This window comes from Xenopus laevis, chromosome 6S (assembly GCF_017654675.1).
Source record: "Xenopus laevis strain J_2021 chromosome 6S, Xenopus_laevis_v10.1, whole genome shotgun sequence".
Classification (NCBI taxonomy): Eukaryota; Metazoa; Chordata; class Amphibia; order Anura; family Pipidae; genus Xenopus; species Xenopus laevis.
In genome coordinates this window covers 24,986,979-25,003,544 of record NC_054382.1, presented here as the reverse complement: position 1 = coordinate 25,003,544, position 16,566 = coordinate 24,986,979, and the positions used below count along the sequence as shown (strand labels likewise).

The following is a 16,566-nucleotide window of genomic DNA, read 5'->3' as shown; positions in this document are numbered from 1 at the left end:
GGATGCCATAGACTGCAGAGCTCTGCTGCGTTAGTGCTTTATTGTACACACGACATGTTTCGAGTCACATGGACCCTTTCTCAAGTGTAACAATCACATGATCAAACCACATCTTATAGCCTTAATTGCCAAACAGTGCTCCTCCTCCCACCAATTAACTCATTAGTCCAGAGTAAAAGTGTAAAATAGGTAGAAAACATAGAACGTATAAAACGTTTAAAAGTCCCAGTGATCTCCAGTGTACATGTAGTGTCCAAGTGCCAAGGTTCCATATCTTCAGATACACTCTATAATAAAAGACAAAAATCCAAAGAACCCCACATCACCTTAGTCCAAAAAATGGACAACCGCTATTTAATTTAAAAACATTTAAAATAGATATTCACATAAGAAAGGTGGTACTATCCTTTTTTGGATCTACCTGTCCTGACAATCCAAGAATACATGCATAACTGTGCCTTTCCACAATTATTCTAGAGATACATTCATATTAGACTATTATATTAAACAATACGATTTAAAGCAATCGCTTCTCCCTTACCTTACCCCCAGCTGAGAGGATAGGCATCACTTAATATCTGAAATAAATAAGAGTAAATATTACAATTCTTATAAAAAGCATTTCAAACTCCAGGCATCATTAAGCCCAACTGGGGCTAGTGAATTCAATTTAGAAATCCATTTGGCTTCACGTTGTAGCATCTTTTGCTTAAAGTTACCACCTCGACTTAATGGTTGTACTACTTCGAGGACCACCCATTTCAATTGCCCGTGGCTATGTTTTGCCTCATTAAAATGTCGGGCTACAGTCGTATCTGTCTGAGATCCTGGTTTATAATTCCTTATGTCCCCTTTATGCTCTTTAATCCTGGTTTTTACATTTCTAATTGTTTGCCCCACATAGACTAGGCCACATGGGCACTTCAACATGTATATGACCCCTTTCGATTCACATGTGGCATAGTCATTCAAATTTAGTTTATTGCCTTTAGTGGGATGATTAATGCTTGACCCTTTTATTATCGAGGCGCAACAGACACAATTCAAGCACGGAAAGGTACCTTTCTTCTGTATTCCCAGGAACATCTGTTTCTTTTCTATAGGTAACTCTGAAGGGCATAGCATGTCCCTAATACTCATGCCCTTCCTGTAGCAGAACCGTGGGGGATCCTTAAATAACTTCCCAAAAGTCTTATCTCGTTGGAGAACAGGCCAATATTTCTTTATAACCTTTTCTATATTTTTGCTATGTCTAACGAATTTGGACACAAACATACTCCGGTTATCCTTCTGTCTCACCTGCCGACTTTTTTGTAACAGTTCTTTCCTTGGTATAGACTTTACTTCCTCCATTACTTTTTTGACATGCTTAGACTCATATCCCCTTTGTACAAACCGCTCACTTAAGGACTGGCCAGCCCTTCTATAATCATCATCTGTAGAGGCAATCCTTTTGGCCCTTAAAAACTGACCCTTAGGGATTGCTTTAACGGTACTTGGGTTATGAAAACTCTGGGCATGGAGTAAGTTATTTCTATCTGTTCCTTTTCTATACAAGTTAGTGCTAATCGCCCCATTACGAATAGTGAATTGAACATCTAGGAAGTGTAACTCCTTATCGGACATTTCAACCGTAAACTGTATAGTCTCGTGTGACCCATTTGCTTCATTAACCATCTCATTTAATGCATCCATGGTCCCATTCCATAATATCAGGATATCATCCACATATCTAAGATATAATATGATATGTTCACTTAACCTGTGTCTCAGGAAGAATTTCTCCTCTAATCTGCGAACAAACAAATTGGCAAAAGAGGGGGCGACCGGGGCACCCATCGAGGTCCCCTGTCTCTGCCAATAGTACTCCCCTCCAAATCTGAAATAGTTTTTACACAACACCATTGTCAAGCAATCCAACAAAAAGTATACCAACTGGGTATCAATCGTGGTATCCAATAGTGCTTCCTCGATATACCTAATCCCTTCTTCCTGGGGAATGGAAGTATAAAGACTCTGAATGTCTATACTGGCTAGAACTATACCATTAGGTAAAGGGGGTAGGTCCTCAAGTCTGCACAATAGATCATTCGTATCTTTCAAACACGTAGGAATCTCTGTAACCATTGGTTGTAAGTAGGCATCCACAAACTGTGCAAGAGGCTCTAAGATAGACCCCACGCCGGATACTATAGGGCGCCCTGGTGGATTGAGCAAAGATTTATGTATCTTAGGAAGAAGATACAGTACTGGTATCTTTGGATGGGCATTAATCAAGAAATCTTTAACATTTTTAGGAATAACATTGTTGTCAAATGCCTCTGTAACCATTAAATCGACCGCTTCCTTTATCTCATCTGTTGGATTATAACCCACTTTTTCGTAATGTCCAGGCATCATCAATTGTCTATTGGCCTCATTTACATACATTGTATGGTCCATTATTACCAATGCACCGCCTTTATCGGCCTTCTTGATTACTATATTTTTATTCATTTTTAACCCATCAAGTGCCTTTTTTTCCTTTAACGTTAAGTTGTATCTAAGTTTTTTTTGCTCCATTTGTTCCCAAATATGCTTAACCTCCATACCAACCAAATGCTCAAACATATCTAGGGAGACGTTCTCTATTTCAGGCATAAATTCACTCCGCTGGGTAAACTTTCTAACCACCTCTTTAGTTTGTTCTACAGCTGGTACATTGGCAAAATACATTTTCAGTTTTAGGCTACGTACAAACTTTTTAAACTCTATATCCCAATCAATCACGTCCCCGCAATAAGTCGGTACAAAACTTAAGCCCCTATTAAGCACAGATTGTATATCGAGGAAGCACTATTGGATACCACGATTGATACCCAGTTGGTATACTTTTTGTTGGATTGCTTGACAATGGTGTTGTGTAAAAACTATTTCAGATTTGGAGGGGAGTACTATTGGCAGAGACAGGGGACCTCGATGGGTGCCCCGGTCGCCCCCTCTTTTGCCAATTTGTTTGTTCGCAGATTAGAGGAGAAATTCTTCCTGAGACACAGGTTAAGTGAACATATCATATTATATCTTAGATATGTGGATGATATCCTGATATTATGGAATGGGACCATGGATGCATTAAATGAGATGGTTAATGAAGCAAATGGGTCACACGAGACTATACAGTTTACGGTTGAAATGTCCGATAAGGAGTTACACTTCCTAGATGTTCAACTCACTATTCGTAATGGGGCGATTAGCACTAACTTGTATAGAAAAGGAACAGATAGAAATAACTTACTCCATGCCCAGAGTTTTCATAACCCAAGTACCGTTAAAGCAATCCCTAAGGGTCAGTTTTTAAGGGCCAAAAGGATTGCCTCTACAGATGATGATTATAGAAGGGCTGGCCAGTCCTTAAGTGAGCGGTTTGTACAAAGGGGATATGAGTCTAAGCATGTCAAAAAAGTAATGGAGGAAGTAAAGTCTATACCAAGGAAAGAACTGTTACAAAAAAGTCGGCAGGTGAGACAGAAGGATAACCGGAGTATGTTTGTGTCCAAATTCGTTAGACATAGCAAAAATATAGAAAAGGTTATAAAGAAATATTGGCCTGTTCTCCAACGAGATAAGACTTTTGGGAAGTTATTTAAGGATCCCCCACGGTTCTGCTACAGGAAGGGCATGAGTATTAGGGACATGCTATGCCCTTCAGAGTTACCTATAGAAAAGAAACAGATGTTCCTGGGAATACAGAAGAAAGGTACCTTTCCGTGCTTGAATTGTGTCTGTTGCGCCTCGATAATAAAAGGGTCAAGCATTAATCATCCCACTAAAGGCAATAAACTAAATTTGAATGACTATGCCACATGTGAATCGAAAGGGGTCATATACATGTTGAAGTGCCCATGTGGCCTAGTCTATGTGGGGCAAACAATTAGAAATGTAAAAACCAGGATTAAAGAGCATAAAGGGGACATAAGGAATTATAAACCAGGATCTCAGACAGATACGACTGTAGCCCGACATTTTAATGAGGCAAAACATAGCCACGGGCAATTGAAATGGGTGGTCCTCGAAGTAGTACAACCATTAAGTCGAGGTGGTAACTTTAAGCAAAAGATGCTACAACGTGAAGCCAAATGGATTTCTAAATTGAATTCACTAGCCCCAGTTGGGCTTAATGATGCCTGGAGTTTGAAATGCTTTTTATAAGAATTGTAATATTTACTCTTATTTATTTCAGATATTAAGTGATGCCTATCCTCTCAGCTGGGGGTAAGGTAAGGGAGAAGCGATTGCTTTAAATCGTATTGTTTAATATAATAGTCTAATATGAATGTATCTCTAGAATAATTGTGGAAAGGCACAGTTATGCATGTATTCTTGGATTGTCAGGACAGGTAGATCCAAAAAAGGATAGTACCACCTTTCTTATGTGAATATCTATTTTAAATGTTTTTAAATTAAATAGCGGTTGTCCATTTTTTGGACTAAGGTGATGTGGGGTTCTTTGGATTTTTGTCTTTTATTATAGAGTGTATCTGAAGATATGGAACCTTGGCACTTGGACACTACATGTACACTGGAGATCACTGGGACTTTTAAACGTTTTATACGTTCTATGTTTTCTACCTATTTTACTCTGGACTAATGAGTTAATTGGTGGGAGGAGGAGCACTGTTTGGCAATTAAGGCTATAAGATGTGGTTTGATCATGTGATTGTTACACTTGAGAAAGGGTCCATGTGACTCGAAACATGTCGTGTGTACAATAAAGCACTAACGCAGCAGAGCTCTGCAGTCTATGGCATCCTTTCACTATCTTCTTGCTGAAGCTGTTGTTGTTGTGTTAGGGAGCTGCTATCTGGTTACCTTCCCATTGTTCTTTTGTTTGGCTGCTGGAGGGGAAAAATTGAGGGGTGATATCACTCCAACTTGCAGTACAGCAGTAAAGAGTGATTGGAGTTTATCAGAGCACAAGTCACATGACTTGGGGCAGCTGGGAAATTGACAATATGTCTATCCCCATGTCAGATTTCAAAATTGAATATAAAAAAATCTGTTTGCTCTTTTGAGAAATGGATTTCAGTACAGAATTCTGCTGGAGCAGCACTATTAACTGATTCATTTTGAAAACACCATTTTTTCCCATGACAGTATCCCTTTAAGTACGTACTTATTCCATTCATGTTTATAAATCTATTTAATACCAAGATTTTCATTTTCTCACCTACAGGACTACTAATCACATGACATCTTTTCAATTATAATCGCCATATTTAAATGTTTGAACTGGTATCAAAATCGATCAGTAGACAAGCAGAGAATTGCTTTGAAGAACAAAAATGCATTAGCAACACAATAAAATTGTTTTGTGTTTGACAATTGTGAGTAAAAATTCTATTGCCTTGTTATTCTCAGTGGAAATTGTCTGGAAAAACTCAGCCCTGGCTGCTGGGTGGCTCATCATAATAGGGGTGAAACACATGAACAATCCAGTAGACTAAATGAAGTGCGTGCTTTTTATTTAATTAAATGGTTAGAAGAACTGCATGTATAACAAAATGGATCTTCTTTATTTTCTTCTCCCACAATTATTTTAATACTTGATCACTCCATACCGAAACACCAAATTGAAATGTCTTTTTAAAAATAAAAATGTAATTTTAATGTAATTAGTGCTTTATTTTTTGCTTTTCTTTGAAACCTTTTCAAAGCCATATTTCCCACATTCAATTACAAGCTATTACAGTATTTTAAAAATTAAACATTGCTATCTGCCAAGTCTTTTTGTTCTTTTCCATATCCTTTATTCAAGGAAGTATGTCTCAGAGAGGAATAAAAGTCAAAAAAGGCAAATGTTATGAAAACAAGGCCAGGTATAACATTATATGGACACTTATCTGTCTAGTGTACTATCTATAGTTATCTATCTAATAGAATCTATGAGATTCTTAGTATTCAACACAGTATTAAATTGTATAAAAAAAGGTGTGGTGTTTACAAATTACCAAACAATACCACCCTCTGGCCGTGAAGGTGTATACAGGTATGGGACCTGTTATCCAGAATGCTTGGGAACTGGGGTTTTCCGGATAACGGATCTTTCCGTAATTTGGGTCTTCATGCCTTAAATCTACTAGAAATTCATTTAAACATTAAATAAACCCAATAGGCTGGTTTTGCTTCCAATAAGGATCAATTATATCTTAGTTTGGATCAAGTACAAGCTACTGTTTTAGTATTACAGACAAAAAGGAAATCATTTTTAAAAATTTGGATTATTTGGATAAAATGGAATCTATGGGAGACAGCCATTCTGTAATTCGGAGCTTTCTGGATATCAGGTTTCCGGATAAGGGATGAGGGATGTAATGTCTTTTTACTCAAGGCCATGCAGAAATAACTCTATAAAAGACTCACTGTCAAGCCACCTGTAAATCTCAACACAATCACAAAGAAGAAACATACAGTATTATGACCAAGGTGAGCGCTTTACAATGAGACACTCAAACAGAGGCACAAAAAAAAGTTCCCACTGGCCAAAATGTAGATTGGGATCTACCAGAAGACCTTGGTTTGATACCCAGTAAGGCACAATGCATATACGGTTACACTAGATCACAAATTTGTGTATATTTTGTATTTGTAAAACACTGTTTCTTTCCCGTTTGATACAATGAAGTCACAAGTTAGCACTTGAGGTAGTAGACCCTAAATTTAGAACCTATATTACTAAAGAACGGGCACCTCTGTATTACAACAATACTAGAACATCTGCAACTAAACCTTATCTTAGGCTCCATTTGAACAATGGAATACAGCCCTGTTACTTGAATCCACCACCACCTACCAATTATTATTCTTTATACAGCGTCAACCCATTATAAAGCAGAAATGCACAGGCCCACAATGTTTTATTTCATACCACTGATGGACAGCAAAAAGAACTGGGAGAGGAATCAGATCAGAATAATAAAAAGTCCTCGGGCTGCACCAAAATGTGTAAAATTCTGGTGTTCAGAAAGTGCGGATTTCAGCCCAAACTTGCCTAATGATATACAGTATTACATCAGGGACAGGTGGCATTGGCTGAGGTTAGCGAGAAGGAGGTTTTGCCATTAATCTTGGAAGAGCTTCTTTACTTCAGGATATGAAATCAACAAAAGAGGAGGTAAATACAAATTCAGCAGTTTGAAGGAATTGTTCAGTATAAAAATAAAAACTGGTAAATAGATAGAATTCAAAATAAAAAAATCTTTTCAATATAGTTGGTTAGCCCAAAATGTAATCTGGAGTGACGGGATGTCTAACATAATAACCAGAAAACGATTGCTGCTTTCGAGCTCTCTCATTGGTTACTAGCCAATCAATGACTTGATGGGGAGGCATATGGGGCATAATCTGAGCTGCATGCTAAGGACCAGACACAAAATCACTGAACTGTTATGTCCCATGTGCCTACTTAAAGTCACTAAGAGTTAGAGAGAATTAAAGCAGGAAGTATGGTTCTGGCTATTAAGTTCGACATCACCTCACCGTATCCTTTATAGATATTTTTGGCTAAATAACTATATTAGAGACATTTTATTATTTAGCTATCTATTTACCTGGGTTTTTTTTCTGTTCCTTCATAGACGGGGTTCTTATAAGAAAAGGCATTAGTAGCCATAAAAAAGTCTCCATAATAAACTGCTACTTGTTAATTTTAGGTCGGAAAATATTTTCTCTCCCCTTGTGCTACACCAAGTTTGCATTATTTTCATCCACAGAGACTTTATTTGGCAAAGAGTTACAAACACTTGGCAAGGTAATTTTTACAGTTTTAGCACATTGTAAAAGATAGGAGACAATGGCAAATGGTTATGCAACTATTCTATTCACTTCTCATTCCAAAAACACCACAAAATACATTCATTTAATCTTTAATGTGTGCCAAGCTCTCTTCACTGGAAATCACTGCGAGGTTTGTGCAGCTGTACATAAACTATAAATTCCTTATATCTCCCAAAAGAATATGCAGTTTAAAAGTTAAAGGGAACAAGATAGAAGAGCTCCTTCCCTCTGGAGTTCATTAAAAAAGTGTTTGGTTGGAAGACAGAAAACAAATCAGAATAAGTCAGTGATAAGCTTGTAATCACACTGGAACATTTTGAAATGTTTTAATTTCATGGCTGCCTAGCAGATAGCTTTTAATTTAGATGGCATATAATTTTGTTCTATAACAACACCAGGTATGACAGATCCTCTTCTGTTAATTAAATTAAATCAAGCATATGTTCATATAGGATACGGAGAACACTAAATTAACTGCTTCACATGATGTTTCAATAGTCTAATATATTCCAACTTTCCAAGTCTATTAGTATAAAAGTTTTGAAATGACAATGAAAAAAAAATGAGAGAACCAATTCACAGCAAATATTTACAAAAGCAAATACTCTGCTGCAATCTAGAGTAATGTTAGAGCAAAAACCAAAATGGGCACCACCTCTAAAGGCAAAGCAACCAACAAATTGAACATGGAAAAATAAAGGACACCACTCTGAAATTCAATAAACAAAACGGATACATTTCTTGATCCTTACATTTTGTAATAATAGATATTATCAATGATATGCTTAGCTCAATTTGTTCTAGAGTATCTTGTAGTTTTGAGTTCAATTCGCTGAAAGGGACAGGAAAACAAATTGTAAGTGGCAGCAGGGATTTTAAGTTTCCTTACACTTCACGCTGTTTTTCTATGGTCACACCAATATATAATGCATGATACATTTTACTGATTTTACAAAATAGGGGTTCTACTGTATTTGTCATGCTCATATTAAAAATATTACTGAAATAATTCTAAATATTAAAGGAGAAGAAAAGTCTGTTTGCACTTGGGGGTGCCAAATGTTAGGCACCCCCGAGTGATTGTATTGACTTATCTGAAACCCCAGGCCGGTGCTTCTATCAGCAGAAAATTGCACCGGCCCGGGGTTATACCAGCGAGCACCATGGAGAGATCTTCTTCCTGCTTCCTCTTTCTTCACGCAATTGAGCGAGAAGCCAAACTTTAACTAAAAAGTCGGCTATTTCGTTTTACTGCACATGCTTTTGCCCATGGAAATTTGAAGAAAGAAGAAGACGGAAGAAGATCTCTCCGTGGTGCTCGCTATAAAACCCCCGGGCCGGTGCAGTTTTCTGCCAATAGGAGCACCAGCCCGGGGTTTCAGGTAAGTCAATACAATCACTTGGGGGTGCCTAACATTTGGCCCCCCCCAAGTGCAAACAGACTTTCCTTCTTCTTTAAGGAAAGGAATGGCCATGAACACAGAAGCCATTGTTATTATAAGATTTCTGCGGGCTGGATAGCAGATTTTGACAAACCAAACTGAAAATGCAAGCCAGGACCTGTCAGGACCTGTATGGGATCCGTTATCCAGAAAGCTCTGAATTACGGAAAGGCTATCTCCCATAGACTCCATTTAAATCAACTAATTAAATTTATTAAAAATTGATTGCCTTTTTCTCTCTTATAATAAAACTGTACCTTGTACTTTATCTCAACTAAAATATAATTAATGGTTATTGGAAGCAAAATAATCCTATTGGTTTTATTCATTTTTAAATTATTTTTTAGAAGACTTAAGGCACATGGAGATAGAAATTACAGAAAGATCCCTTATCCAGAAAATCCTAGGTCCAGTACCATGCACCAGTAAAAATTGTGCCTGCTTCAGATTCGCTACTATAGTTAACATAAATAAACTGCTGTGTAACCATGTGGTTGCAATTTAAGTAGGAAGTTACATAGCAGATAATAGATAAGCTCTGTTGAATACAATGGCTTTAGTTCTTACACAGGTAGATAAAGGAGATCAAATGGCATTCTAATGAAAGCCACACATACTCACACATATCTATTTCCTTTTTCTCTGTATTGATAAAACAGTAGCTTGTACTGTTTTATTATAACTAAGGTATAATTAATCCTTATTGGGGGTGAAACAATCCTATTGGGTTGTTTAAATTGTAAATTATTTAGGAGATTTAAGGAATGGTGATCCAAATGACAGAAAGGCCCCTTATCTGAAAACCCCCAGATCCCAGGCATTCTGGATAAATGGTCCTATACCTGTATATAGAATACTACTGTTCCTAGTATTCCATTTCTACATGTTACAATGTAATGTTTACTTACTAGTTTTGGGTTGTTTCCTGAACTGTAGTTTCCTGTTCCTGTCCAACAGTTCTTATATAAATCTCTTCTAAATAAAAGTTATCCACAACAAAGGATTTTGTGGAACTACACCCCTCTTTGCCAGAATCAGAATAGAATAGAAGGCTGATAAGTAAGAAATATGATAATTTCTCTTTACCCGGCAGCTCAGAAACCACTGCAATTGGCATCAGAATGTATGAATTAGCACTGTAGAATCGGCTACATCAGGGTTTATTGCTCTAAATACAACATAATTACAGGAATAAATCTGTAAAACATTCTTCGGTCTCAATAAATAAATTACAAAATCACTATTAGTGTTACAGGTGTCTTCAATCATTACAGTTACATCAAGTTACAAAAAGCTGCAACCAGGATAATATGAATACACTGTTAATTGTTCATTTAAATTATACTGCAACTCTGCAGTATCACATTCTTAATAGATAACATTTCCACTGCTCCATAGTCCTAAATTTGTTGTACTTTTGGCAGGGACCTCAAACAAATTGTGTATTGAAAGGTCTTAGCTCTTAAAGGGTCTGTTCAACTTCCAAACATTTTTTTTCAGTTGAGTTGTTTTCAGATTGTTCACCATAAACAAGGCCTTTTTTCGATTGCTTTCCATCTTTTATTTTTTACCATTCTCCCAAAATGTAAGTTTAAAGTTCGTGTCTCTCGTGTTTCAGTCTGGCAGCTCAATGATCCAGGTGCGTTCTGAACTTTTACAATTTGATACATTTAGGGGCAGTTTTATCAAAGGTCGAGGTGAATTTTTGAATGAATTTTGAGTTATTTTTTTGTGTACTTTGACTAGGGAATAGCCCAAATTCGATCTGAATTTGAAAAAAATTTAAAAATTCGAATAATAAAATTTATCATGTACCGTCTCTTTAAAAATTCAACTTCGACCATTCACTAAAACCTGCCGAATTGCTGTTTTAGCCTATGGGGACCTCCTAGAACCTTTGGATCAATTGGTGGACTTTGAAAAATTGAAGTTTTTTTTGGGAAAAACTTTGAATCAAATTTGATCTAATGCGATATTCCTTCGATTCATATGATTTGAATTCGGACGGATACGGACCTATTCGATCGAAAACGGACCTATTTGACCAAAAAAAACTTTGATCTAATTTTGGTTGGTCTTTTTGAATTCGAATTTCAACGTTTTTTCAATTCGACCTTCGATAACTATACCCCTTAGTTGACACAATTAGTTGATACATTTCTCAGCAGCATCTGTGGAATATTAACAACTATTGTATCAGTTCTAACAGCTGACTTTAATGAAACTCAGGGATTCTGCTCAGTAAGGACAAAGATAACAAATGTATCAACTAAATGTATCAATTTAGAACAGTTAAACTTTAAAGAGTTGGTGACCCCCGCCTCCCAGAGATGCTTTAGAAGGTGGAAAAAAAAACTTTACACTTACAATATTAGAAATAGCGTCACAGATAGAAAATCAAAAGTAATTATAAAAAATCTATTTCTGGTGAACGATCGGAAACCAACTCAACTGATAAAAGTGTCTGAAGGTGAACAACCCCTTTAAGCATTGATTTATCTATTGTTACTGTAGAACTTAATTATTACTATACCCTGGTTTGTGCTCACACCTTGTAAAGCACTGCATACAATTGTGCTGCTAATAAATACATACTTGGCATTGCACATAAGGCTATTGTGTTGCTGCTAGGCTAAAATCCATGCTCCGGACAAATAGTTCAAGATTTAAAATTGTTTAAAGAGAAAGGAAGTCAGCAATGAGTTTTACAACTAAAGCCATGAGTATAGAAGGGGCATCCAGATATTTTTAGCCATAAAGTGTACATACAGTATAGTGTTGCATTTACATTTCTTTCTGAACCATTATACATTCAGTGTGTTTTCTCACCAGCATAAAAATAACTGCAAAGAAAATGTCATTTTAACACACACTGTACATGTGAGCACTGGAATCAAACAGATCCAACAAAAACATTTCTATACTTTGCATATAGGTACTAGAGACAGTTTACTTGATGAGAATTAGGATGAAGGAAAGAAATCAAACAGACTAAGTCATCATTTTCCTTTCGGTTTCGCTCATTTGGAACGGGACTGTGCCTTCTTATTATTACAGAGAAAAAGAAAATAATTTTTAGATATTAGAATCATTTGCTGAAAATAGACTCTAGGGGGCAAACTTACCTCCGAAAACCCACCGGCGCTGGCTTTGCGCATATTGCAACACTTCACCAGGCGTAAATTTGCCTGGACAACGCTAGTTCACGAAGATCCAAAGTTGCGCACAGGGTACCGAACGCTTGCGAAGTTGCGCTAGTGATAATACGAACAGCAGTTCGAAGTTGCGCTAGCATTGTCCAATTTGCATACGGTGTGCAGTTAAAGTACAATGGACGTATATGTTGTAGCAAATACATTACACTACACAAGGCCAGGGACCTTAATAAAATGATATAAAGTTGTTATAATGCCCTACACATGAGCCCAGTGTATAGTATATGTGCCATATGTAAGGAAATGTAGGGGGGAAGCCGGGTACCCTAAAAAAATGTATGCACTTTTGCTGGCTATAACCCTGATAAAAAGGAAAAGACGCCAGCGTTTTTTGGGACTTAGAAAAATGTGAGCTCTAATACATCTTCTAGACACAAGGAGCCATCCTAAAAGATATATTGGATTTAACTGCCATTTAAATTCAGACTCCCAACTCCTGCATGAAGACAGAATGAAGAGATACAGATGCTGAGAGGGAGTGAAAAGTAACTTGAATATTTCAGAAATGGTTTCAAATTTTTTAATGGATTACGTTTAGAAAACGTCTTATTTCAGTATGATGAAGCTTATATTACTGTCAATTTTCATTTTCACAATAGTTTCCCTTCATTTTTCTGGCTTGAGCAAAGTGTAAAGGAGCCATTGGTTGAAAGTAATCAAAGCTGCAAGATGAAAGGGCAGCAGTTTTAGAACTATCCACAGGGCTTTGTGCTAGAGTTTCATACTTTCTTTCTGATATCGGATATGTCTAGACATACTGATATCCACAGCCACCAAAATCCTAATTAAACACCCCATGAAATTAACTTATCTTTAGTACATGAATAATTAACATTTGTTATGAATCCTTTCTGATTAACATTTCTGATGTGTATTTTCTACATCAGTAGGAATGAGGTCTTATTTTCTGTTTTATTATTCTATCTTTACCTAAGAAGGAACCCCCAGCCATCTAACAACAGCAGGAGACAATGGCCTACCCTTACCATAAACCAAGGTGCCATTTTTGTGTCAGAAATTAATATTGTTGTTAGCCTTAAACAGACATAGATGGGACCTGTTTCCAGAATGCTCCGGAATAAGGGATCTTTCCATAATTTGTATCTCCATACATTAATTCTACTAAAAAATGATTTACACATGAATTAACCAATAGGTTTTGCCTCCAGTAATGATTTATCGTATGAATGAAATCTATGGGAGAACACCTTTCCATAATGCAAAGCTTTCTGGGTAACAGGTTTCCAGAAAACGGATCCTATAACTTTATATGCAAAAACCATTCTGAATACCAGTTCCATCACTTCAGGATCGCCAATATCTTTTTAGATTACGCACCCTTCCTAATCATTTGGCTGCTCTCCATAACTTACACTGCAAGTAGAAAAAAAATCTTAAAACGTTCCTTAGAAAGAACAAAAGGGATTTGCTTTGACCGGATTGCTAAAAGGCAAGGCAATACATGAATCATTTTTAAAAGCAAAATAATGAATAATTCTTTCGTGCAATGCTGTGTCCCCCTTGGGCTGGAGTGACCCAAAAGTCAGCAACAGTGATCATTCAGCTCAAAGCAATGGTTTCATTAGGGATAAGAAGTTTTAAGTACAGTCCATTACATCAACTTATATTATAGGAAATAGAAGCAGAACAATTAGGGGCACATTTACTTAGTTCGAGTGAAGGAATAGAATAAAAAAACTACGAATTTCGAATGTTTTTTTTGGCTTCTTCGTCCATCGAATTGGCTACTTCGACCTTCGAATTGGCTACTTCGACCTTCGACTACGACTCCGACTTCGAATCGAACGTTTCTAAGTAAAAATCGTTCGACTATTCGACCATTTGATAGTCGAAGTACTGTCTCTTTAAAAAAAACTTCAACCCCCTACTTCGCCAAGTAAAACCTACTGAACCTCAATGTTAGCCTATGAGGAAGGCTTTCTGACAAATTTTTGGTCGAAGGAAAATCGTTTGATCGATGGATTAAAATCCTTCGAATCATTCGATTCGAAGGATTTAACTTCGACAGTCGAATATCGAGGGTTAATTAACCCTCGATATTCGACCCTAAATAAATGTGCCCCTTATTGTTAAATAGTGATTGGCGAATTTATTCGGTAGGTGCGAATTTGCCGGCGAATAAGTTCGTGAAACCGCCGAGAAAATTAGCCAGCAAAAATTCGCTGGCGTCAAAAAAAAAAAAATTGTACGCCGGCGTCTGTTTTTTTTGTACGCCGACGCAATTTCGCAAAAACCGGCGTCCAAAAATGGACACCGGCATAAAAAAACTAGATGCTGGCGCCGTTTCGTGAATTTTTCGCCATTTCGCGGGAAATTCTCCCATCACTATTGAGAATGCAGTAGCCCAGCGCAAATTAGTATATACTATATATAGGTTAGTATAATTGGGACATCTGCCATTGACTTCTAACTCGGCAGGTCTGAGCTGGAGTACTTTATAATTCTGACTTTCGGAGTTTAATATATCATGAAAAATTCATTTTTTTTTAACAAAAACCCCCTTTAAAAGGTCAATGAGAAAAAAATCTGACCTTTATAAATAACCCCCTAAATGTAGACAGTAATATTCTGAGACAATTTGCAACTGGCCTTGACTTTTTTTCAGTTTCAATACAACCCCTATTTTACGTTTTTCAGGGGACGAGGAAAAAATTGTGTAAATTACAGGAAAATGTAAAAATCAGGGAATTGTATTCTGCAAGTACTCTATATATAAGGACAGGAGTCAGTTTTAGTTTGAAATACAATATTTTCTGTACAGGTATGGGGCCTGTTATCCAGAATGCTTGGGACCAGGGGTTTTCCGGATAATGGATCTTTCCATAATTTGGATCTCCATATCTTAAAGGAGAACTAAACCCCCCACAATGTTAAGTCCCCGGTTCCTCCCATCCGTTGGCCCCCCTCCATGCCTCCCCCCTGCACAGTCTTACCCCTGAATTCTGTCCCCTCTTGAAATACTGGCCACACATGCAGAGTGAGGGCAGCGGAGCTCACAGGCGCCATCTTCTTCTCTTCAGTAAGTCTACTAGAAAATCATGTAAACATTAAATAAACCAAATTGGCTGCTTTTGCTTCCAGTAAGGATTAATTATATTTAAGTTGGGATCAAGGACAAGTAACTGTTTTATCACAACAGAGAAAATGGAAATCGTTTTTAAAAACATGGATTATTTGGATAAAAGAGTCTATGGGAGACGGACTTTCTGTAATTCTGAGCTTTTTGGATAACAGATCCCATACCTATACTTTATATATAAGGACAGGAGTCAGTTTTACTTTGAAATACATTATTTCCTGTATTATCAACATGTATCAACTGCTATCAACTGAGTATATCTTACTCCCCCAGGATGGATTCCCTAACTCTTCAATATAGTTGACTCCATATTTGAATGTTTATATCCCCAAGACATGGTTCTTACTTTGGCTATAGCCTTGAATTTATATGGTGAATTGTATTACTAATTCCATTGGACATGTGACTTGTAACCACACGTATGCTTTAATCTTATTGGACCAGTACAAATCACTGGACCTTAAAGTGGACCTGTCACCCATACGCAAAAAGCTGTATAATAAAAGTCCTTTCCAAATTAAACAGGAAATCCCAATTTCTATTTTTTATTTAAGCATTCATAGCTGTTGTAAGCTCATTTAAAAATCTCAGCTGTCAATCAAATATTGTCAGCCCCTCCTCTATGCTTTAGGCATAGAGGCGGGGCAGACAATTTCTTTCCCTTTCCATTCAGCACTTCCTAGATGTCACTGCTCTCCACACATTCCCCCGTTCTCTTAACCGTTTAATTGTGTAGCCAGGGCATGGGGATGGAGATCAAGATTCTGAGATGATACAAGGCTTGCCTTTATAACAGAGTTCACAAAATGGCTGCTTGTTATAATTATGAATCCCCAAACCAAAGGAAACAAGATTTAAGTAATATATATTGTGTAATTAAAGTTCATTTTGCTCGATTAATGTGATAAAATAGGATTTTGAATAATTTTTTTTGGTGACTGGTCCCCTTTAATACATGCTCATTTTTATTGTTTCTTGTTGTTACAAAACTGTTAAA

General features: G+C 36.9%; 2 protein-coding genes and 1 pseudogene across 2 annotated transcripts; 1 reads left to right on the top strand and 2 right to left on the bottom strand.

Annotated features, from left to right (window-relative positions):
- The window catches only part of LOC108719673, a 91,130-nt pseudogene that overhangs the window by 48,227 nt on the left and 26,337 nt on the right, over positions 1 to 16,566 (bottom strand).
- LOC121395010 lies at positions 22 to 2,789 on the bottom strand. The gene is made up of 2 exons (XM_041567470.1): positions 542 to 2,789; positions 22 to 287 (listed from the first exon to the last, which is right to left on the bottom strand). The coding sequence occupies exon 1, from the start codon at positions 2,713 to 2,715 to the stop codon at positions 610 to 612; it is 2,106 nt and encodes a 701-aa protein (XP_041423404.1). The 5' UTR covers positions 2,716 to 2,789; the 3' UTR covers positions 22 to 287; positions 542 to 609.
- LOC121395011 lies at positions 2,832 to 4,611 on the top strand. The gene is made up of 2 exons (XM_041567471.1): positions 2,832 to 4,256; positions 4,511 to 4,611. Exon 1 carries the CDS (start codon positions 2,893 to 2,895, stop codon positions 4,186 to 4,188), a length of 1,296 nt encoding a protein of 431 aa, XP_041423405.1. The 5' UTR covers positions 2,832 to 2,892; the 3' UTR covers positions 4,189 to 4,256; positions 4,511 to 4,611.